The sequence below is a fragment of the Lemur catta genome, chromosome 2 (assembly GCF_020740605.2).
Source record: "Lemur catta isolate mLemCat1 chromosome 2, mLemCat1.pri, whole genome shotgun sequence".
In the NCBI taxonomy this organism is placed as follows: domain Eukaryota; kingdom Metazoa; phylum Chordata; class Mammalia; order Primates; family Lemuridae; genus Lemur; species Lemur catta.
The window spans coordinates 125,304,872-125,330,577 of NC_059129.1; the positions used below are offsets into that span (position 1 = coordinate 125,304,872).

Genomic DNA, 25,706 nt, shown 5'->3' on the forward strand with positions numbered 1-25,706 from the left:
AAAATATAAGAGCAAAATATCTATGTATCTATATAACTATCAATAAAGCCAATTAGGATATTTTTGTGGGAAAATTTCCAATTCTTAAGTCTCAGTTATGGAGAGGTCATTCTCCTCTACCATATATTAGGGAGTTAAAAGTGTCATCATTTTTCCTACAAAACCGTCTAACCAGCAATTTCTTCTCAGTATCCAGGGCTCTGCTGCTCCAGGCTCTGCTGCTCCAGGCTCTGCTATGGCTGCCTAGAGCTCCCAGTCAGAATCCCCCCGTTAGGTGAATGTGGGGAGGCTACTTGCCCCTATACTTTCCTGTCTCTATCTCTAGGCTTCACAACAGGGCCACAGAGCCTGTACTGAGGAGCTGGGTTAATTACACATTATACTATAAAAGGAGGACACTGTAAAATTGTCAGCTCAAATAGTCATTCCTCCATAGTTCATGGGAAAAGAACCTAATTTGTACACTCAAAAAAATTATGCTAGCTGTTCCTTGAAGTGGCCGAGATAGATAAAATCCATCTATGAAGGTTTCATTTGAGCGAGAGGGAAATAGACAAGAAATATGTAAATATACATATCGCCAACATAATTAGAGATGGACAAAGGAAATAAACAGGGTGGTACTTTTGATAGCTCTTCTGTGAAGGTGTCTCTCTGATATCACTCTGAAGGAAGTGATGTATTTGAGCTGAGACCTGAGGGATGGGAAGGAGGTGGCCTGTGAAGAGCTGCAGAAAATGGAGAGGAAGCTCTTCCCAGGGGTTACCTGTCCTCAGGTAATTTCCTCTCTTCACAGGTGTCACCTAATCTTCTCTTGCTCACAACCTGGCCACCTACCTTTCCGGACAGCGCAGTCCGACCCACAGGAATGGGTTTCCTCCTAGGCAGGCCTGCTTCGTAGTCGCAGGAAACACTTAGTAACGTCCCTGGATGGCGGGTCCTGTTGAATGAACTGTTTTCACCACCACTGTGACGGCTTCCCATTCAGGACCCTGCTGTTCAGCCCATTGTCTAGGGACATTTCTTTCATTACTGTCATTAAATGGCATAGCCTTTGAGTGGATTACTAATCCGAAATCCTTTGTTTTCAATTCCTGTTCGTTACCCCCCTTGATTTCCCAGACCATATTGTTCAAAGCCTCAATTGCACTAAGGTCAGGAGGCCACCGAACAACTTGACACGCCGCGGTCTTGGCGTTTGCAGCTATCTTTACAAGGGAGGGTCTGCCGGGGCAGCTCTGGAGGCCCGGTGCGGGCGCCAGGATGACGTCACCGAGGCGGGCGGCTCGCGCGGGCCGTGACGTCACGCGGGCGGGCCTGCCCGCCGTGAGGTCACCGGGTGGGCGCGGCCAGGCCGAATCCCCAGTGTCGTCACGGGAGGGGGCGGGCCCAGAGCGTGTCAGCGCAGCCGAATCAAAACAAGCCGGACACCCGCCTTTTCCCTCCTGCTTGGGAGCGTCTCGCTCGCGCCCCGGGCCCGCGGCGCCCGCGCGGCTGCGTGCCTCGGTGGCCGCGCGCCGGCTCCAGGAAGCCGGGGAGGGCGCGGCGGCCGGGATGGCGCGGCGCGGGCCGCGCGGCTAGACGGGCGTCGAAGGAGCCGCCGGCCCGCGCCCTCCGTCCTTTCCCGGCGCCTGCTCCGCGCGGGGAGCGGCCGCGCCGCGGGGAGCCGCCTTCGCTGACGCCGGGCACCTGGACGCTCGCGAGCGAGATGCCCAACCCCAAAAACAGCAAAGGCGGCCGCAAAAACAAGCGCGCCAACAGCAGCGGGGACGAGCAGGAAAATGGAGCCGGGGCCCTGGCAGCGGCGGGCGCGGCGGCCGGGGGGGCCCTGGCGGCGGCGGCCGGCTGCGGGGCGGTGGCGGCGGGCGCGCCGGGCACCGGGGGCGCGGCGGGCGCAGGAGGCGCGGGCACTGGCGCCGCGAACGCCGCGGCCGCCGCGGGGGCTGCAGCCGCAGGCGACGCCAAGAACGGTAAGACGGGGCTGGCGGGGCGAACGCCAACTTCCTGCCCGACAGGGACGGCTTGGTGGCGGGGCCCTGGGTGGCGCGGGCGATGCGTGGACAATGCGAGAGTCAGGAAGTGCTCACCCCGCCCCTCCGCCCCGCCGCGGCTGCCCCTTCTCGGTCCCCACGCCTGGCGGCGAGGACTGATCTGCGGCCCCCGCGCGGTGTCCGCGCCCCAGACCCTGAGGGGCGCCGGGCTGCGGCAGCGCTGCCCTCCGGCCCTGCCCTTGCTGACAGAGCCCGGGTGCGTGCCGGGGCCCGAGGGAGGAAAGAAGGAAGGAAGGAAAGAGCTGCCCAAGTTGAGAAGAATGATCCGATTGAAAACTTAGGCTGCAGTCCATTCTCCCCGGGGCTCCCACCCACCCGCCTGTTCCCCGGAGTGGAGAGCCTTGATTCCCAGCACATCCAGGCTTGCTGGGCTGAGTGCCACAGGTGACGAGGCCCCGAGACGTGTTTTACCGTAGGGCGTGTGTATGTGGAGGGGTGCTCTTTAATTCGCTCGCTTGAGGAAGGAAGAGAATCTGAACTTGACTTCCGTTCCCAGCCCGGAGTTTAAAAAAAAAAAAATCATCGTCTGTATAATTCTGCTTCACATTTTTAGTAGGAAGCCTAATAATCTTAGGTAGTGCCTGAATGCTGCTTTCGAGGGGACCCTTAGGGAATAGCCAAGATATGACAGGGTATCTTTTCTCACTACAGAGGTGGATTTCCTTAGAGGGTACTGGGCAAACACTTCACTTGTCCGGCCAGTTCTTTGAATTCCTTTGGTCAGGCAGTTTTCCCGGGAAGAGAATGTAGGTATATTTTAATGAAGGGAGGTTTAGAACTGTTATCTCTAGCTTTTTATTTACAGCTTCAGCTTTTGAAGCCATTGTTAATGTAGATCAGTGACTCTTTAAACAGGACACCTGCACTTTAAAGAACCCCACAGTGCTCTGAACACAGGCGATTGAGTGTAGCCTATTGGAAACAGAACCATGGGCCCAGTTGGCTGTGTCTCTGCCATATTGAACTGGGAAGATTTATTTATTTATTTTCAGGAACAAACAACTCCATTGGTGAATGTTTGAGAGTACAACTTTTGGCCAGCCTGTATTCTCCATGTTCTTCCCACCCCCCCCCCCCCCCCCCCCCCCGGCTCTAACCTTCGTTTTGGTATTGATGAGGCAAAGAGAAAGGTGCCCAGACTGAGTAAGACAGCCAGCTTGCTCAGCCGTTTACAGGTTTGTTATCTTGGGAAGGCCAGTCCTTCTGAGCCTCAATTTCCTCATCTGTAAAATGGAACAAATATTATACGGGCCCCCTCATAGTGTTACCTTGTAAGGCTCAGAGTGCCCCTTCCCTATCAAGTCCCTAGTTATTTTAAAGGCTTGTTACATACGTAATGAGCTTAGTAAAATTCCTTATAAAGAGTACATGAACAATGAATGATAGCTATCATTTATTCATTCAAAAAATATTAACCACTTCCAGTGTTCCAAGGAGTGTGTTAAATGCTTAGGGATACAGTGGTAATCAAGACAGGGCATTCTGGTCCTCATGGAGCTTGCATTCCTGTTCTGGTGGTGATTCTGGTTTACTCTGCTATTTTTTTTTTTTATTGGCCTGTGTGGAAGCTTCAAGTTGGCTATTTGCTTTTTGTTATTGCTGTAAAAGATAAGACCACTGTAAGGTGGTATGAGGAAAATTTTTTCTTAGGCTGGTGGTACCTCCTAGTTTGTAAGCATTAAATTGGTTATGGTGCCCCTGTTACTGCTCTCTGAAATGGCAAATACAGGTACATTTAACAGTGCTGCATATATTTGTGTGAAGGTGTGTATTTCTGATTAAGAGCTTATTAAGTGAAGGAGGGGAAGAAAGAAATGGCCCAAACATTGCTATAATCAGGATCACAGAAGGTACAACTTATATTAGAGCAGTGAGGTGAATTTTATGGTGTCCAGTTTTTGGTTCGGTCATGGCGTGAAGTCTCAGTGAGTGATATACCTTGATTTGAAGAATCCCTCACTACAGTTCTGTGGTTCATGGTAACTGAACATGGATGCTGAGGCCTCCTGTGTGCAAAATCAATGAATAAGGAAACTATTAATACAAATAACGCCTTTTTTGGGCTGTGATAAAGCTGAGCTCTATAATGTAGGGGTGTGGGAGAGGTGGCATTGAATTTTTAAAGGAAGAGGCAACAGATGAGTAAACTCTCAACAAGGCTCAATTTTTGAATTTTAAAATGACATTAATTGGACTATTTTTAGTATTTTAAAGTATATTTCAGTTTTTTACTTAACTGTGGCATTACATTTTGTGATTATGAATATTGCAAATCAAAATGATTATTCCAAGGAAGGAGGTAATCTAGATTCTGTTAAACTTTTAAATGGTTTGTTCTCACTGTTGAAGTCAGTTTTTATCTGCATCTGCAAACATGCAAACTTAATGACTTCACTTAAAGTTAGTAGTTTTATTTGTAGTTGTTTAGATTTTATAGGATGGTTTTATGTCTTACAGCTCTTGGGCAATGTGGCCAGCAGGGCAGGGTAATATTAGCTCTTAGTTCACTGTCAGTAGGTGTAAATAACTACTTATTCTGTAAAAGAAGATTTGCTAGCTAGGGAATGCTTGGGGAAGCTATGGTATGGTTGTAGTTGAAGAAGTTGAACCGGTTACAATTGTCCATCTTGAGTAAGTTGAATATTAATCATAAGGCTATTGTGCCTCTAATAAGAAATTTTATTAGATACTAGTTTTTAGATACTAGTTTTTGAGGCTTTTTGCAGGGATTAGAGTAAAAGACAAAGAAGCATGAGGAAGTGCCATCCTCCTACATAGTAAACATCTGCCTGCACATATTGTAGCATTTTGATGGTAGGTGGACAAGTTATTTTTATGATCTAGTAATCATGTTAGATTATATCTATCTAGTTTCATTCTGGAATTTTGGTTCCATTAGGCCTTTGTTTTTTTGCTTCAGACCTAAAAATACATGAAACCTTGATCATAGTGTATCTAGTTTTCAGTGGGCCTGGATTCCAAGTATTTTTAATAAATTCGTGTTTTGTAGATGACCTTGGTTCACCACTCCACTCATTCCTGACTGCCACCAGCACACCTGGGCTGCTGAGGCTGTCTTAATTCAGTCAGCAACTCTTAGTGGATGGTGTTAGTTTACATAGTGATTGGCTTTGCATGTGGTAGACCTGGATTCAAATCCTGGCTCTTCAAGTTATTTGCCACATGACCTTGGGTATTTAACTTCTCTGGGCCTAATTTAGTTTTTGCCTATATAAAATGGGATTATAGTACCTACTCATTCATATGTATGTTGTAAGATATCTCTATATCTATTATATATATTAATATATAAACATGTATTTATATGTATATGTTAGAGGAGTACCTGACTGATAAAATGAACTTATGAAGTATTTGCTGTTTGTCATAGATCCTGGGAATAATCTCTGAAACAGAAGTTTGTGTGTTAGAGGTTTACTGGGGAGTGCTCTTGGCATCATTCCTAGTGGAGGAGAGAGGAGTTGATCTGTGGTGTGGCTGCAACAGACCCCAGCTGATCTCCCAGTGGGGAGCTCTGGAGCTGGGGTTATTTCACCTTGAGGTATGGGGGCAGGTCCTCCCCCACCCAACTGACTGGTCATTTGGACTTGAACTGCCCCAGGAAGAGAGTATTACCTTGGGGGTGGCATCTCTTCAGCTGTGAGCTTTTGTGGAGCGAGACTCAGCCGAGAGACTTCTGTTCTGAGTCAAAGGAGAGCCATTCTTACTCCCCCAGCATCATTAGTGTCTCCATGTAGACCACCAGTACCAGTCACATACAACACAGGTGTGGGATAAATATTTCTCACCACCAAGTGAATAGGCCTTGTGAACCTGACTGGGAGTTAACCACCATTACAACAATGTTTTGATGAGAAAATGTGTTCTGAATTCCATGCATCTGTTTACAAGTAGATTTTTTTTTGAAGCACCACCTGTTTCCTAGGAACAAGATTTATGTTTTGCTGCATATTTAGGCCACTAAACACACTTTTTATAACCCTAGGTTTGTAGTATATTTTAAATAGTTTCTCTTTTCAGATATTTAATTCCTACTACATTTAAATTTCTTATGTCCATCAGAAGGAAATAAAGAGTGTTTGCTGTTTATTTTCAAATCAAGGAATATGTATTAGGGTTTAAGGTATGTAGGGCACCATTGTGATCTTGGAAGACATTTTCTTGCTTTATCTAGAGGTCAGTTTTGTCAGGTCTTTAAGAAATATCTGCTGCTTCAGAACGTTGTCTTTTGAAACCCACCTTTGTAATGAGGGTTGGTTAAAAAATACTGTCTCACCCATCAAGGATTCTTCCTGTGTACTTTGTATTGTAGTGAAGAACTCTTCTGTGCTCTACTAATGGTGCTTTATGCATAGTCTGGTCTGTCTCTCTTTAAATGTTACAGGACCTTTGCTTAAGTTCTAGAAACGAAATCTTTAATGTCAGTTTTCCTCTAAGTCCATGAATATATTTCATTCCATGGAGAATTGAAAACAGGTGATAAACCTGAACAATCTCTCATAGCATAATCCTCCTATGAGTTTACTTCAGGCTTTTAGCTATGAATATTTTAAAGGACTTGAAGGTATTAGAGGGAGACTTTAGGGGTGAAAAAGTCTGTCCTGACTTTGATCACCAAATCTTTGGCATTTTTAAGGGATTTATTTAATTAAAAATATTGTATTGTTTTACCAGTGATAAAATAAGCATTGTGGAATATCTGTAAAAAAAAGGAAAAGTCGTCTTTGACTTTCTAGTCAAACACATAATTCTACCATTTAGAGATCACCATTGCTAACTTTTTTTTTTAAACTAATCTGGCCTGGGAAAACATTTTGATATATATTCTTGCAGCCTCTTAAAATTTTTTCTTACAGACTTCTAAAAGTATATATGTAGTTTTTGTAAAAAGACTGTATATTTTATAATCTGGTTTTTACACTTAAAATATTCTGTGGACATTTTAGCAGAGCAGTAAATATACAGGTGAATCATCTTTTTAAATGATTGCATGATATGCCCTCATATGTCTGCACCTTGGATAATTTGATCATTACACTATTTTTTACTTTTAGGTTCTCATTCATACATTGCTGGGCATTTATCTAGTTATATACTTCCTATAGTTTGTTTCTGCTGCTATAACAAAATACCACAGACTGGGTAATTTATAAACAATAGAAATTGATTTCTCATAGTAGTAGAGGCTGGAAAGTCCAGGATCATGGTGCGAGCAGATTCCATATCTAGTGAGGGCCTGTTCCATGGATGGCATTTTCTCACAGTGTTGTGACATGGTAGAAAAGGCAAAAGGGACGAACTTGTTCCCTCAAGTGCTTTTTATAAGGGCACTAATCCCATCCATGAGGGCAGAGCCCCTGTGGCCTAGTCATCTTCTAAAGGCCCTGCCTCCTAATACTATTGCATTGGGGATTAAGTTTCAACATGAAATTTTGAAGGGACATAGACTTGCCATGCCAAAGGATATGCATATTTTTATGACTTTTAATACATGCTGACAGATTGCCCTATCGAAATGTTCCAGTTTAACATTGTTGTGGTCACAGTGCCTTTTCTCCATGGTCTTGCCAGTCCGTGGTTCTTGTTGTTTTAAAGGTGTGCTGGGGAATTGCTGGTACCCCAAAATGTCTCAGCAACAGGAGAGATCATTTGGATCCAGAGCCTGGAACAGATACTATCATACTTAAGGGGACTTTCCAAGGCTGGATTTTTTTCTACTGGGGACTTCTGTGGTCTTTAGTGATTTGGTGGCTAACAGGGATTCAGCAAAGTATCTGACACTGTTGAATGATATTTTAGTAGCTGGTAAGTTAGTGGAGATGAAAGCATAGGCCTTTGAAATTCTGTCTACATCATTATACTAATCTTATAAAGTAAATAAGGTCTAGAGTTTTTAAAGTTTTAGTCAAAAAGCATGGGGTTTGAACAGACCTGGGTGTAAAAATAGGTTCCACAACTTACTAGCAAAGTGACTTTGGGACAAGTTATTTAACCTTTCTCAGCCTCCATTCTCTAAATGCAACCCTTTGGGTTTGTTTGTTTATTTATTTTTTTGAGACAGGGTCTCACTGTGTCATTTGGGCTAGAGTGCAGTTGTGTGATCATAGCTCACTGCAACCTCAAACTCCTGGGCCCAAGCAATCCTCCTGCCTCAGCCCCTGAGTAGCTGGGACTACGGGTGCCTGCCACTACACATGGCTGATTTTTCTGTTTTTTGTAGAGACAGGGGTCTCGCTCTTGCTCAGGCTGGTCTCAAACTCCTAACCTCAAAGCAATCCTCCTGGCCCAGTCTCCCAAAGTGTTAGGATTACAGGCTGGAGCAACTGTGCCCAGCTTGGGGTGTTTTTGAAGGAAAACAATGTATGTGAAAAATCTTGGCAGGAGGCCTGGCAGATATGGGCTCTATCAACAATAGCTTTGTAAGTTTTGTGCTTTGTTCAACCTTATCCAACTACAAAACTTAAAGCCTTTTTGCTGTTGAGAACAGATGCTGAGAGACATTAAGATGGTGGTAAAGGGTCTGTAAATATTAATGTAGAAAAAGACTATGGTATATTATATGGGTTGGTATTCAGACACTGCTTTGATTATGAATGATCATCTATTCTTCCTCCATCTTTTCTCTCTGATCATAGTTTACCTGGAAAAAAATCAGATGACTTAGAAAAAACAAAACAAAACAAAAAAACCCCAAAACAAAAACTAAATAAATAAAAAGCAAACTGTGAAAATGATTACATCTTCCTTGTGTAGAAATAGATGCAAGTAAGTTATTACCTGTGTTACACTAGGGCAGCTGTGAAATAGAGGGCAGAAGCACATGAGTAGGTAAAATACTGGATTAAATGTAGGGATAGGAGTTAAAGATGGGGACACGAAATGAGTATGTGGAGTTGATGAGTAGCTGCAAGGATGGGAGGAGCCCAGGGTGTTCTTTGAGGATCAGTCAGGGCTTATGTTACTGAGAGTTGAATAAAAAGGTCCTTTCCTCTCTCCAGGTAGCAACTGGAGAGTTCATTCGTTTGTTTGTTCTTTCATTGTTTTGTTTGTGTATGCACTTACCCATTTATTAAACATTTATTATGTGCCTACTGTCTTCTATGACTAGAAGTACAATGTTGAATGATACTTGGGAACATCAGAATCCACACCCTGGAGGCCTCATGGTGAAGCTGGCAGAGAGGTATGTAAACACCAGGTGCCACCATAATGTGCTGTGGATGCCCAGTGGAAAAAAATGATTTGTTTCCTGGAGGAGGAGACATTTGAGCTGAGTCTTGCAGGAAGAGAGGCAGTTAGTTCTGAAAGCAGAGGAAGGATGTTCCAAGCAGAGGGAGGTGGGAGAGGGCCTTGAGTTCTGCTTGCTGCCAGGAGTTTGATGTGGCTGGTGTGAGGTGCTGGTAGGACACGAGGCTGGGAAGGCATGGGGCCAGACAATGAAATCTGCATTATTTCGTAGCCAGTGGGGGACCATCCACAGAGGTTTATAAGCAGGGACAGGGTCAGCTGAATCTGCAAAAGGGGATAATCATAAATTGTTGATAAACTTGTAAAGTTATTGTATATTTTAACAGAATGGGTATCTTTTGATACAGCTAGTCAGGGATTGGAGGCCAAACCTGCCATGGACCTGCAATTGTGATTTCTTAGTGAAGTAGGAGGCACATGGTACATGCTGCTTTTCTGCCCAGCAGGATGGCAGTGTCACAGCACCCAAGGCTACTGTGTGGAAAGTCTGTGTTAATTGCGAACACCAGCATCCCTATGCTTTCCAAGACATGGGAGGTAGCCAATTGAAGTTAACTTCAGAGAACTGAATCCCAAGGGGAGGGGTTGGCACCATCTGAGCAGATAGGGTTTTCTCTAGAGAGAGAGGTTGTAGGGGATCGTTCCTATGGTTTATTTTCATACCTTGGTAGAAAGTGTATATCTGTGTGCCAAGTTGGACTAATTATCTTGGTTTGTCATTTTTTTTTATCATCAGTTTTAAAATAACAAACTCTAATGAGAGGAGATGTCATTGTTTTGTAGGAAGTGACTGTATGTTTTAATTTTGTATATTTCAGAAAGCTTCCAGTTTTCAGTGGTTGGTGAAATAGCTTTATTTAATCAACTGGATGTTTTAGCTTGATTATACTTGAGAGCTTTCTATGAATTGGCAAAAAATGAGTGTGTTTTTAATACTTAAAAATATGTTCTGATTTTTCAGAAGTAGAAAGGGAAAACATTTCTACTAAATTATATTTATGAGGATAATACATGAAAATAATCTAAGAGAGACAAGAAAGATGTTGAGAAGTTTAAAGAAAAATGAGAAAAGAGGAAGTGTGAAATGTTAGTCATATAATTTGCTTAGACTGCATTTAATAAGAAAGTTAGCATGATTCTCATGTATACTCATAATATAGTGCATTTCAAGATTTAAATTATTGGAGAGGAAAAACTTTTCTCTACCCTCTTGGGTTTAGTGATTGAGGGTCTGCATGTTAAATTGGCAAAAGAGAGATTAACAAGAGAAAAGACAGGTTTAATCATAGAAAAATGTGACTCAAGGGGGTGGTTAGAATTTGGGGCTTACATATCATTTTAATAGGGGAAGGGGAGGGGAGAAAAGGACACTTAGGGGAACACAAATGACTTTTTGTAAAGATAAATGGGCCCTTAGGAGAATAGATGGGAGATATGATGGTTTTGTGATCATGTTTTTTTAGTGTGGTGTGGAGACTTCTCATCTCTAATGATAAGAGTCAGTCTTCCCTAGTTGCTCTCAGGGAGGGGACTTTTGACAATTGAGTTGTTTGGGAGGCTCAGCTTTTAGACAGATAAGAGATTTCAGGAACTCAGGTTCTTTCAGCTCAAAATAATTTGTATGCCACAGTGTCATATTCTGGACCTCTTCAAAATATATTGCCATTCAAATCATACCACTCCCCAAAGAGCAATTACAGATAGAGGAAAAGATGGCCCAAGTGTCATAATTCGTGATTTCTATTGATTTCATTTTATTGGAAATTCATTAGAAATAGAGAATGCCTTAAGGTATATGCCTTTAAAAAACTGATCAAGAGGATGAATTTAGGCAAAAGTTAGTAAGGTATCAAATTTCTCATGTAAGGTAGGGAGCTATTTGCCACATTTAAAATGTATATTTTTCCCTAGGGGTAAGCATAAGTTTGATTATTCTTTAGATCATGTCCCTTTAAGTTGCAAAAGCATCTCAGGAGAGTCTTTCAACATTAATGTTGAAACTGAATCACAGGCTTTTGTTTTAGTTTCCTAAATGAATACTCCTGAGTATAATCATTATTTCAGTATAATATTTAGTATAGCACAACTTCTTATTAAAGTAACACACACTACTTGTTATGCCTATCATAGCTCAGTGTCTAGGCAGAAATGGAAACTGGGGAATGTACTGAATCAAGTTCTGGCTATTTTTGATTGGCAGCAGGTGCAGTCTGTAATCTGAGAGGCTAAGCCTGAGATGGCTGGTGATGGGTGTCAGTGAACAGACTTGGAAAGCCCAGAGCAGTGCTGCCAGAAGCCATGGAGAGAGCCCAACTTTGAGAAGTAGAACATGCCCTTCAGTGGTAGAGGCCGAAATTGCATATCTAAAACGCAGGATAGCTCAAAGAGTTCTTCCAAATGGTTTTCAGCTCTCTGATCTGTTCTTATTGGGCAATGCCCTGTACTGGTACGGTTCCACTATATTAGGCATTTAGTTTTGGTAGTGAAGGTAATGTGTTACAGTACAGAGCCAATTAGGTAAGATTGCTGGGTGATCTGTATACTGGGGCTGCAGAGCCTGCAGAAAGGAGAAGCAGCCATTCCTAGTGACAGGAACAATGAAGTTACCACAACTGACCTGATGAGTGCTTGCTTACAAGCCAGTTGCAACATCCCGCAGTTTGAGGGATGAGGACATTTGAGGATGAGGACACTAAGCTTCAGAGATGGGCTTCTTCCCCTTTTTCAGAAAAGGCATGCTTGGAAATAGAGAAGTGTGCCCGACCCCCATGCTACTGTTGGATCCTAGTTAATGTTGGGTCCATCTTTACTCTCACACATAATGTGTGTAAATAGTGAAAAATATATGCAGGTTTTTCAAGTAGAGGACTTAAATTCAGTATAAAAACATCAAGGAAGCAATAGGAACTTTTAAATTACTTTTAAAAGACCTCATGCTTGTCATTCTGGTACTTGAATTGAAATTAAATTTGTAAAACAAGAAAACACTTGATCAAGGAAGTGCTTTACTGACACATTGTACACATATGTTGATCTTTTTCCTTCTTCTAATAACAGAAGGACTTCCTGGTCTTGGCATTTTGGAGATTGTGAACATTTGAACTGGTACTTCCTGTTCTCAATGAACCGGAGTACATAACTAGGATGTGATTATCTTCTTTAGGGTAAAGTCCTGGAAGTGGGATCACAGGTATGATACATATTGTCAAACTGCTCTCCAGACAGGGTTTGCCTGTTTACACTCTAACACTGGCAATGCATGGAGTGCTCATTTCTTTGCACTCCCTAATGTAAAGTTTGAAAACTATTTTCAACTTTGGCAATCAGATAGATGAAAAATGATATCTCATTGTTATTTTTATTTGCATTTGTTGGATTGTTAGTGAATGAATATCTTTTTATATGTATATTGATTATTTGTATTTTTTTCCTGTTTATGATTTTTGTCCATTTTACTAAGATATTTGTATTCTTACTGATTTGCACAAAGTCCTCATATATTCAGGATACTTTTTGACATATGTTTTCCCTAGTTTATTATTTGTCTTTCAGCTTTATTTAAGGTGGTCTTTGCTGGCTAAGTGTTACAATTTTGTATGATCCCCTAACACCCACATAGCGATAAAACCTCAGTAAAGGAAGAAGGGGAGAGTGAGGAAAGTTGTGAAATGACTTGTAGGCAAAATGGTTTGGGCATAGCATAAGGTTAGTGACTCTGAGTTCATTTGGATACTGGTGCACAGTAATGCAGTCATTTGTGAGGTTTTGTTTAGTTTTTGTTTTTAATTTGGGAGGACCTGTTTCTCAGAATTGGTTGCAACCCCTGCCCCTCTCCTGACCCTCAATGTATATAATTCATTTAGAATAGAATTATATACACATTTCTATATATTCATATATTTTAATATATTTAATATAACAAATTCTTTTATGGCAAAAAGAAATTTCTAAGGTTTTTTTTTTTTTTTTTTTTACCTCTAGTTTTGAATGAATAGTTTTGTGTCTTGGAGAATGGCCATTCTATAAAATTATGTCTGTGTTCCACAAAAGTTAGTAATTGGAAAAGGAATGAATGTCTAGTTATAATAACATCACTAGCTTAAAGTGTCATTGGAAGTCTGTAACTTTGAGTTCCTTAGTTTTCCTTAGAAAATTGCATGAAATACTTTCCTGAAAACAAGTCATATCAAATGTGTATGTGTGGCAACTGCTAGGCCAAGACATAGTCATGACTGGTTCTTGGGTCTAGTTTTCATTTTTACTGAGGTATGGATAAGACTTAGACATGCCCTCTTCTTTGACAAGTCTTTCCCTGTTGTAACAGATTCTGTGGCTTGCTTTGTTGGTTGCTGATGCAGCTTTTCAGTGTGGCCCCAGGCAAAAGCTTTGTCTTTTCTCCCTAGATCCCAGCAGAATGACTGCCAGAGTGATAGATATAAAGCATTTACCAGGTTATTTTGAAGACAAGGCAGGGGAGCAGAAAGAGTGTGTATTTCTAGGAGTTCATCAGGGCAGAAAAGGCAGCTGGAAAACAAAAGTATAAGGATTTAGTTTATTTTTGGGTATGGATAGGGTAAAGAAGTGAATTTAGCTACATCATGCCTAGATTTTATTGATTTAAATATAGTAGTCTCAAAATCATCTTGGGAGTTGGTATGTTAACCCAATCCATTGACCCAAACAGGATACAAGCAAGGGCAGCTGAACTTCTATTTCTCCCTGTCAGTGCTTTTTCTGCCGTCTAATGTGATATTCTCCATACTGAGAGAATGATGTTTTTTTAACATTCTTTCTAAGGAAAATTGTTTTATTCTCATTAAATGACAAATGAGCCTTTACGCGTGACATCCTCCCCCTTTTGAGTTTATCAGTTCTATTAGTACAGTAGACTTACCACATTGTTTTTGTTTTTAAGGAGTATAAGGATGGGGATCAGGAAACCTTTATACTAAAATTGAGTTTAAGTACCGGTTGCTTTTTTTTTTTTTTTTTTTTAGAGGCAGAGTGAGACTCTGTCACCCAGACTAGAGTGCAGTGGCGTGATCATAGTTCACTGTAGCCTCCAACTCCTGGCCTCAAGTGAACCTCATGTCTCAGCCTCATGAGTAGCTGGGACTACTCAGGTGGTGCTGCCACCACGGCTGGCTAATTTTTTATAGAGATGGGATCTTGCTGTGTTGCCAAGGCTGATCTTGAACTCCTGGCCATAAGCAATCCTCCTGCCTTGGCTTCCCAAAGTGCTGGGATTATAGGTGTGATCCGCTGTACCCAGCCTGATACTTATTTCTTTAATTTGGTTTACCTTATACCTAGTTTTAAAGTAAGTCTGAGGATTAATGTGCGTGTTGAACATTCTGAATAAGACATTATTTTAGATTATAGAACTGCATGCTGTGGTCTGATTACACAAAGTATTGGTCACTGCCTCTCCGTATGAGCTGCTCTGTGCTTTTGGTTGACTTGTGTGTAGTATGGGTGGGGATGGAAGAAGCAAGGCCACTTACTAGCTATGGGAGACTCCAATAGCCTCCTCAGTAAATGTGTGTAGACTCTGGACCAAGGATTGCCCTGTTACTACCTGTGGAACTTTGATATTTTAAAGAAATATTCAGGAAAAATTATGAAACCATTATCTTCCTCTTGATGTTCCGCTTAAATCAGGCATATTTTGGGTCCATGTCCTTTTGGGTCTTGACATGGTATCTGTTATATAAGGAAAATAGGAGTTTTCTACTTTGTAGTCACTATTTTTGTGAATATTTTTTTTTACTGCTATCAGAGTGTTGGAGCCAGAATAGAAATACAAAAAGTAAAATAGTAGCCGGCCGTTTTCTATTTAGTTTGAATTTGAGGCTAGGTAGGCTTGTGATTTTTAATTGAAAGTAAGAAAACAGTGGGTCTAGGAGAATAGGCTGGATATATTGAGAATGTTAAAACCTAAGCTGGTTGATTTTTGTATTATTTTTTTTTTTTTTGGTATGTGAAGCTTCCATGTTTATTTGGATAGAGTGGTTTGCCTGAGTAAAAGCCTTGTGTTTAAACCCTACTTTAAGCAAAGAAAAACATGTTTTAACTGAACTTAATCGGTGTGTACTCAATTTGCTTCCCACTTTGGAGCAGTTTCACATACTAAAATAACATAAGGGAGGTTAAACTAAATCAGAGGTTAAGACAGATAAGCTGAAGTGTTCTTATTGTAGCTCCTGTGCTAATTAAAACAAGTTGACAAAATATTTTTGTATGTACTAGCTTTCCTTTATGTGTAGGGCTTAGTGTCTTATTTTTATTTTCAGTAGAAAAAAAAATCTCAAAAATATTTGAGAAAATTTGTATTAAAACCTTTTGAATTTTCACTTAAAAATATTCACCAGTTAATCAGGAAATGATTCTTAAACACCTGGTGAATTTGTGGTGTGGGGCAGGGCCCCAAGGGGCTGCAGATAGCCTCTGTGCCCGCGGCTTTCCCATCTCCTCTGATTTGTACGATGCAACCACAGGGAGGGGGCAAGGCTGAAACAGAGGCTTTGTGGGTGGCCTGGTGGGTGATCAGGTGGAAACACCAGGCTGGGGCCTAATTATGGAGCTCCTTGAACATAACCTAAAGACTGGGGGCTTTAGTCTGTGAGTTTCTGAGATTTCTGAATGTATATACGACATGATCTTAGTCCAGTTTCAGAATGCTGATCTGAAGGTAGAAATAAAAGTTTTTTGCTTGTGTATCTCCCAAAAGAATTAGAAAAACCAGAATTCCTCTTGGACATTTTAAGTTGTCACATCCAGTTTTTTACAGGTTCAAAGAGAGATGCAGAGGATACAGTTTCCAGTTTTGTAATTTATATGTATTCAAACAGAACCCTAATTTTCATAGTAACTTCATAACCACTATTATCTGTTTTAAAAATAATAAAAATTTTACATTTTGTATTTACATTGAATTTTTACTCAGAATTTGATCCTAAGAGAGGGTATCATCCCACTTTAAAGTCTTTTATTGATCATCCTATATTTTTTATAACAAAATGTGTATATAAACTTAAATTTATATTAAGAAGGACTTCCAGAATGGCAGAGTAAGGGCCTCCAGAAATGTTCTTCATAAAAACAATGAGAACACTGGCAAGAATTACCAAGAGCAACTTTTCCGGAACCCTGGAAATTAACCAAAGGCTTGCAGTAATTCTTAGAGTGGTTATTCAAGAGAAATGACTGAATCACAGTAAGAGCTGTGAGCTTTGAGGTGTTTTAACTTGCCTTGTTCCTACCGCCTTTCTCTAGCTCTGTGCTAGCTTTCAAAACCACCATTCTGGTAGTCATGGAGGATGAAGAATAGGTTTGAAGTTCCTCTAAAAGCCCTAGCTTCAGAGAATTGTCACTATTTGACTTGTCTGGAAGGTCCCTGGTAAGGCCTTCTTGATAGAGCATGTCTTTATTTGACCTGACTCAGAGCTTTACCATTGGTAAAAGCCCTGTTCCAAGGGTATCTGTTGAAAACAATTAGCAGCAATTATTTAACACCCGCAGCTGCCAGAAGTACCAACTGGGGAAAACGAGAGGTGGTCTAAGAAACTTAAAAAGAAAATCTTGGGAATGAGATGTCCATAGGGGACTTTGAAAGTTGTGATATATTTCTGATGCTCTAGAAGGCCATGTGCATGGGCAGGGCTATGTGCGTGCTCAGGAAAGACCTGAGGAGGCCGTAATTCTCATCTCTGGCTGGCCTAGAGGCTCTACACAAGCAGAAAGTAAAGGCTAAAACAGAGTTATAAACTGCTAAGACATTGTGAAGGTGTGCCCTAACACACTAGTCCCCAACTTTTTTGGCACCAGGGACTGTTTTCATGGAAGACAATTTTTCCACGAACCAGGGAGAGGGAGATAGTTTCGGGATGATTCAAGCACATTACATTTATTGTGTACTTTATTTCTATTATTATTGCATTGTAATATATAATAAAATAATTATACAACTCACCATAGGTTGGGGACCCCTGCCCTAACACATACACAGAGCTCCTCTGTAAAAGGTGTGGGAGACTTATTTGCTCAAGTCATTTAAGGAAGTCTCTGTCTAGCTGTTAGCTGACCACTAAGATAACCGAGCAGAGACTTTGGTGACTGTATGTGACAAAAAAATACAGATTTTACAGAATTAATCCAGGAAAGTCACTAAACAGCAGTAACAGCAAGCAGCAATAACAAATTGTTGAAGTAATCTGATTTTAAGAGTTGCTTCCTTATATGATGTAAAGTGTGCAGTTTTCAACAAAAAAGTATGAGGCGCACAAAGAAATAGGAAAGTATGGTTTACTATGTTTTTCACCATTTGCGTCCCCTACACTAAACTCCCCTCACATAAGAGGTGTTCAGAACATTACTTGAATTGACTTACATTGATTGTCAGCTGTTTGGAAATAGGTTATTTTCAGAGACCTCATGTATTTTTTTCTTTTGCAGTAAATGGTTTAATGCTAAGATGAACCTGGTTGTTTTATTATGTCTCCTAGAACAGGGTCCTTATTAAACGATTGTTATTAAAAAAAACCCAAAAGCCCTTACATTTGCCCAAATAAGTGTTTGTTGGTATCCTGGAAAATTTGAAGGCTCTTTCCTTAGGCAATTATATACAACAAAGCTGCCAAGAAAACTGACTTACTCAGAGATCAGATCACTTTGAAATGTTTCCTATATGAAGTTTATGTTTATAGTTTGAGTTTTAAAAGCATTTGGGGAATATAAGTATTACATTAATACTTTGCAGATGTCTGTATTTCTAGTGACCTTTCGGCAACTACCGAGATTATCTTGTATTTGACTTCTTTATTGTAACAATTTAGAGGGTTTTTTTGTGTCAGGCCTGTTAAATGAGTGTTAATGCTACTTATCAGCACATACTGATAAAAAGAATATGGCCTCAAATCCATCCATTTGTGTATATTTTTCTCCATTTATCATCATACTCTTTTGCTCCAGTGTCTCACACAAAAAGGTGAAGTAAACTTATCAGACTGGCAAGCCTCAAAACTGTGTGTCACTATAACGGAAAAGATGCTTACTGAGTTTGCATTGAGGCCAAGTAGGCACCCTTCTGTTGCTGACTCTGGAAAGTGAGTAATTTTGGCACCCATCAGGTGTGGACTTAAATGCATATTTGGCAAAACTGATCTGAAAGTTATGAGAAGAGGTGGTAAATGGATTTAGTATATCCTCCTTGTTCCAAAATTAAAGTGGCTTTCAGAAGTACACGTAATACTATAAGATAAATAATAAATGTGAAGGTATTAGTGATAGGGACAATACTATTAGGAAAAATAATGCATGTCCTGAGTCATAAGAGGTAGGTCACAAATTGAGCTTTCAGATTTCTAGCACACAGAGAGAAGAGGCAAACAGAAGCAATAGTGTGTTCTACAATGTCCATCAGGTTAGAAGACAAAAACCAGTCACTTAACGATTTATAAGACATTGTAAAATACTGCACAATGTACATGACAGTATCCTTTTGTAAATAAAACACATTTATTAGGCCTGCTCTCATCATTAAAAGCAGTCTGTCCGGGGAATGAAACAGAGTGGTCAAGGTAACCAGCTCTCTTCTGATGTGGCTTAATCATAGTTGTGGTCTTGATTTTATTTAGCACAAGACTCCCACACCAAGTGCCTCCAGGGGCCTGGCACATGAGTAAATACAGTTGTCCCTTGATATCCAGAACTAACCTCCATGCCAAAATCATGGATACTCACATCCCTGATATGAAATGGCATAGTTTTTGCATATAACCTATGCAGTACTTTAAATCATTTCTAGATTACTTACAATACCTAATACAATGTAAATACTATGTAAATAGTTGTGATACTATTGTTTAGGCAATAATGACCAAAAAGTCTGTATGTATTCCGTACAGACACAACCATCCATTTGTTTTCCCTGAATATTTTTGACTGGCAGTTGGTTGAACTGCCAGTTGATGCAGAACCCACGGATACAGGGGGTAGGGGGATGACTGTATGTAAACTGGGCTGAGGTGGAGGCCTGGCTGCCCAGAGAGTACATGCTGCACGTAAATAGCATTCTGATTCACTTCTATAAGGAAAACCCTGGGTGGCTTTAATAAGACACCCTGCAGGCCAAATTGCTCCACTGGAACCCTGGTCTGGAGGAACGTATAGTCACTGCTTCTCATTTGAGCTTTTGGAAGATACTGAACAGCAGGGAGTTATGGTTGTATTCTCTGATGGGTACCTGGCCTGCAGATGGCCCATGTTGCCAGTTAACTGTGCAGTTGTATGCTTTACCTGTTGGTCAGCTTTACCTGTTGGGAAGAGGTAAAGTTACAGTCTCTTCGGCTGAGGTCATTGGGATTCCAGAGGTAAGGGAAGGGGGAAACGCTCATCTGGCCTTTGGCCTCCAAGGCACCATTTTGGGGCTTATCAAGGGAGAAGCAGCAGATCCAGCATTTGGGGATACGGCACTGTAACTTAGGTGGTAAATGAAAGTCACATATGTGACATATAATTAAGGAATTTTGGCCAAGTTTTGAATATTTGTGTTGACAGAGGAGGACATTGACAAGGATAATCAAAATCAAGCTCATTTTCCTAGCAAGGAAAATGCCTTAACATTGGAATGCAGTACTAAAGAATGCCATGAAGTCTTTTCTGGAGCCTTTAAAAATGGCATAGTTTAACAACTGGACAGTTTCTCTGCAGTTGTATATATGTACAGTCATACATCGCTTAACAATGGGATATGTTCTGAGAAATGTGTCCTTAGACAATTTGTCAGGTGTACATCATAGAGTGTACTTATACTCAAGTATAGCCTACAACACACCTAGGCTATATGGTATAGCCTGTTGCTCCTAGGCTACAAATCTATACAGCATGGTACTGTACTAAATACTGTAGTCAGCTGTAACACAGTATTTGTGTATCTAAACATAGAAAAGGTAGTAAAAATACGGTATAAAAGATAAAAAATTGTACACTTATATAGGGCACTTACCGTGAATGGTGCTTGTAGGACTGGAAGTTGCTGTGGATGAGTCAGTGAGTGGTGAGTGAATGTGAAGGCCAAGGATGTTACTATACACTACTGTAGACTTTATAAACACTGTATACTTAGGCTACACTGAATTTATAAAAAAAATTAAGTAGTTGTGCTACAACATTATGAGGCGATAGGAATTTTTCAGTTCCATTATAATCTTATGGGACCATTGTTGTGTGTATAGTTCATCCTAGAATGAAACATCATTATATGGCACATGGCTGTGTATGCACACATCCGTATATACATACATGCACTTACACATGTACTTAATCTGGAGTCCTGTTTCCATCTTATGATATTGTGACTTGGTTCCAAGAGCTCCTAGATCTACCTTTCCTTCAGAGTACATCATGCAGTGCATGTATGTACTCATGTGCTGTATAGTTTTCACTGATCTAGTACCCACAAGATCTAAACCTCCAAACACAAGGAAAGTCAGCTTGCTAATTTATTTTCTAGTACAATGTTATCCCATTATATACAAATTGAATTTTGCAAATTTAAACTAATGACACATAAATAATATTAATAAAAGCTTCACATGTGCAAAATTTCAGCAAACATATTCACTAGTATTATGCATCAAGCTATCTCATATTTTTAAGTTGGCAGGTAACTGAATTCAAATGCTTTGTTACTCAGTGGCACCACCTTTTCTTACAAACAGAAATACAAACTAACCTTTGGTAATATGTGAACTCTTGTTGATGGAACTTCTTCAAGGATTTTGGTGACATTTGTGTTATTATTTTGACATTCACTGGTGCAATTTAAAATCTATATTTTAGCTTTCAAAATAGCATCCAAATGTGCTAATACTGGTGCTGAAAAACATCCTGAAAATCATTAACTTTGGAACAGAAATTATATGTGATAAAAGACACTATGACATGCCACGCTGTTAATTTGTGAGATAAAACTGAGAAGTATTAGAGATAATGCTGATTCAATTAAAAAGCACCAGTAAAGCAAAAATACAACAGAGTGACTACAGATTTATGTGTTCTGAGCATGCATTGCCCAGACTCTACCTCCAGACTATGGAATAATCAGTCTTTGAATTATGTAAGTTCTTCAGGACCACATTCTATGAATAAAATTCAACCATGCTTTATGAATTCCTGTTATCCAGGCTTGGAAACGATAGCTTAGGTTGAAAAAGACATATGACAAGGTACTTATTTATCTGACACTGGGGAGAACATCTTTAAGGGATAGAGAATTTTGAAGGTCACCTTTTCCTTCTACTTCTTTGAAGCTAATCGGTAAATGTGGAGTGAATTATTTTATGCATACCATACTGCTTTGTGGTGGGGAATAAATACATTTCTTGCCCTTCATAAGCTTAAAATACACATGAGAAGTCATGATTGACAAAAGAGTAAGTTGGAAGAGCATGCAAGACAGTGGCAACCTTTGACTCAAGAGTAATATGAGAGCTGAGGGCTGTGGAGGGGAGTTGGTATGGGCTAGCTTTCCTAGCCAAGAGCAGTGGGCCCCTCTCTGGGCCTGGGAGGCTGTGGAAGGGATTTGGGGCTGGGAAAGGATTGAGGAAAGGCATGGTAAAAGGAGGGTGTGTAGCAAAAAGGAGCAGATGAAAAGGGGTGAAAGTAACACTGTCTGGAGTGCTCAACTCCTGGCAAGCCTAGGCAGACCTCACATATGGAGGAAGGATGGTCACCTCCTGGTTTTGACATTTTCCTGTACTCATTCAAAGACTCTTAGTTTTTACAACAAGTAACGTGAAGTGATATGGCATTTAATAATAATTGCTGGGCCAATCACAGTGATTCACACCTATAATCCAAGCACTTTGGGAGGCCAAGGCAGGAGGATTGCTTGAGTCCAGGAGTTTGAGACCAGCCTGGGCAGCATAGCAAGACCCCGCCTCTACAAAAAAATTAAAAAAAATTAGCTAGGTGTGGTGGCACGCGCCTGTAGTCCTAGCTCACCTGTAGTCCTAGCTACTAGGGAGGCTGAAGTGGGAGGATTGCTTGAGCCCACAAACTTGAGGTTATAGTGAGCTAGGTTTGGGCCACTGCACTCCAGTCTAGGTGATAGAGCAAGACCCCGTCTCCAAACAAACAAACAAACAAAAACCATAGTTGCTTCTAGTTAAATGGTGCTTAGGTGCCAGGGACTGTTTGAAGTGCCTTAATAACTCCTTTAGTCCTCATAGCAACACTTTGGGGTAGGTACTATAATTTCTGCCATTTTACAGGTAAGAAAACAGAGGCACTGGGAAGTTAAGTGATTTGCCAAAGGTCTTAAAACTAATAAGTTGTGAAGCTGAGAGTTCAATCCAGGCAGGCTGGCTCCATAGTCTGTATTCTCACATCCTCATGCCCAGAGACACAGTTGTCAGAAACTTCATACCCTGAGAGGAACGAGCTCTCTGCAAACAAGGGGATGTGTCTCACATAAGAGGAACTACTGTATGTAAAAAATCAGCAGTGTAATAAAATAATTGCTCAGAAACCCCGAAATTTGTGCTTGGAAACCTGGGTACAGAGGAGGGTAGCATTAGCTGCTGTTGGTTTGAGGAATCGAGTGTGAGGGCCGGAGTCTGCCCTGACAAAGAATGGACCCAGTCTGGAAGACCGGGTTTGAGCTCCCTGGCTGCTGGCCAAGCAGCTGGGCTGCTTCTCCCCAGGGGCTCACCCCTTCCTCTGGTACTTCAGCCACTGCCAGAGCACTAAATCTGGTTGGACCATTCTTCCTTCAAAAGATTTATTAAACATATAATAGGATTTTCACAGTAGTAGGTTTATAGGATGCATATGATGAAACCCCCACCTTAGATTTTGCCTAGAAAGCCTTGTGTAGCTTCAGAAGACCTTGCACTCCACCCACCTTCCTATCTGCTTGTGATGCTTGCAGATTTTTATTTTATTTATTTATCTATCTATTTATCTGTTGTTTATTTATTTCGTATATTTAGTAGAGATGGGGTCTTGCTCTTGCTCAGGCTGGTCTCAAACTCCTGAGCTCAGGCCATCCTCCTGCCTCAGCCTCCCAGAGTGCTAGGATTATAGGTGTGAGCCACCCTGCCTGGCCGCTTGCAGCTTTTTAAAGAGAGGTGAAAATACTTAATTTCACAGTTAAAAAAAGCTGAAAGTAGCAATGTCTGGCTTACAGGGCTCCTCAGTTCATGAGAATGGGTTTGTTGAGGAGTTTGGCTTCGTTGGGCAGCCAGTGTGAGCCCTTTTAATAGGTGGGGAGTGTGGAGTCCCAAGGAGTGGGGGCAGGTCAGACTTCACCCAGGTGCCCGCAGCCTAGTCCCACCATTGTCCAGGCTTGAAATTCCTTGAGATTTTTGCACAGGATGACATGAAGCTTGTTTATTCTCACTTGGGCAGATAGAAACAGAAGCTGGGTACTGATGAACCTGTAAAAACAGGCCTTGGAGGGTTTATACACTTTTTTTTTTTTTTTTTTTAAACAGTGCTGACTCTGTGTAAAGGAACAGTTTTCCATATTGCTGGTCAGTCAGGTTATGACAGTTCAGTGACTAATGCCCAAGGGGTGTTTGTGCCACAAGCCCTCGCTGAATGTGGAGTTCCCTCTCCCTTGTCTCCCGCTAAAGGTTTAGTTAGATCAATCTATGTTCTCTTTATACCTTTGTGGCACTGCTATTCTTAAGAACTAGGGATTTTGTAAATGTATAGCTTTCAGGAAGCAACTGAATGTTTCTGTACCACAACTAGTTTGTTACAGGTTTGATTTTGAATGCCACCAGTGCTGTTTCTTAGAGTTACAGAATCTTTTCCTATATGTTTTGGTTGATTGTAAAACTTAGGAAATTGAAAAAGAAGGGTGGCATTATTTATTTACTTAATTTCTAAATACCTATTGTTTGGCATGTCTAAAACATTAGGAAAAGTAGATAATATATTGGAACAGTTTACATTTATTTGATGAGTCAGATACCCAGGCATAAAGTTATGGTAAAAGTAACATAGAAGAGCAAATGTTTGTATGGAATTTTGTTTATGAAGTGTTTACACATACGTTTAAGCTGACTAGGGCAAGCATTTTTATCCCCACATTACAGATGAGGAAACTGCTCAATGTCAAACAACTAATCAGTAACAGAACTGGCACTCAAACTTGTCTTTCCTGTTATTCCCTGCTGCCTTTCCAGTGTGGACAGTGGAAGGGAGATATTAACTAGGGAGGGAGATAAGTTTGAACCAAACCTTGAAAAAAAATAATGTCTTTGGGTTTAGAGGCCAGCACACCACGGCAAAAACATTGTCAGAAGTCCTCTGTTCCCAACACTCACCCTGTTACCCCATTTCACCTGCCTCCATGGGAGCCTCACCCTCGAGGATGGAGCCATGCAATAGGGTGAGGTGTCTGTTGCACATATTACCTGATAATTAGCAAGTTCTTGGCTTTGTACTTGTTTTTGAGGCTCAGCCACAAGGCCACATCAAAGTGGCTGACATGTCAACAAGCAGGGCTGGCAAGTTGGAGTAAGTCCTCTTCATACAAGGAAGAAGCCTGGAGGGTAGGAGGCAGGTGAGCACGGCTGTGATGACAGATGCTGTTAGAGGGCCAGAGACGTGGGCAGAGGTTTGGTACCTCCTCTGTGTTCCGTGCATGTACTTCTGTCAGAGCTCTTAGCACAAGTTACCAGTCTTTCCAGCTGGAGACCTGGTATGTAGGAAGTGCTCAGCATTGGTTAAATGATACATTTGCTGCTTTTTAAAAAAGATAGAAATAGGATTTTCCCCCTTAATCTACCTTTCTTTAGTGTGAAAATACTTTCAAAGGAAATATCAAGTCAGTCTCAGCATTTACATTTTGAATATTGTGAATGCAAAGGTATAGTTAGGCCATCTTTTAATTTGATATTATTGGTCCTAGGCTAATATATTTTAGTTACTGCCATTACATTTCAGAGACATTCCCATCAAGGCTGTTCCTCTGAAGGACTGAAGATAAAAACAACTGAACTTAATAGACTAATTAACATTTTACAGGACACTAAAGGTCATAGCCCAGATGACTGTGATTAATTTACTCAGAGTTTCAAACCCCTCTTCTTTTCCACTTCTTTTTGGTGGGCTTCTGTATGTTCAGGTCTTTCTGTCTAGGATTACAGCTCTCTCTTTCCTTTCTGCTCCTCTTGGCACGTGTGGGTTTGATGTGCCAGTGTCTTCAAGGCGACTTTTCTTCAGCACCGGATTTGTATGAGGCCTGGGTCTAGTGGTGCCAGGCAGACAAAGATGAGTAACAAGAGTCCTCTCCTGAGTCATCACCCCACGAGGGGTCCTCACAGTGAGGGACTTGAGTAAGATTCAGAGCAGACCATGCTGGGGGGAGTC

General features: G+C 41.1%; 1 protein-coding gene across 1 annotated transcript in view; it reads left to right on the plus strand.

The window, feature by feature from the left end:
- The first annotated feature begins 1,589 nt into the window (after positions 1-1,589).
- Positions 1,590-25,706, plus strand: part of HECA (hdc homolog, cell cycle regulator) — a 42,118-nt gene continuing 18,001 nt past the window's right edge. The window contains exon 1 of the mRNA XM_045544465.1: positions 1,590-1,970. Coding sequence (XP_045400421.1) covers positions 1,709-1,970 — 262 coding nt within the window. The 5' untranslated portion in view covers positions 1,590-1,708. The remainder of the gene's footprint in view (positions 1,971-25,706) is intronic.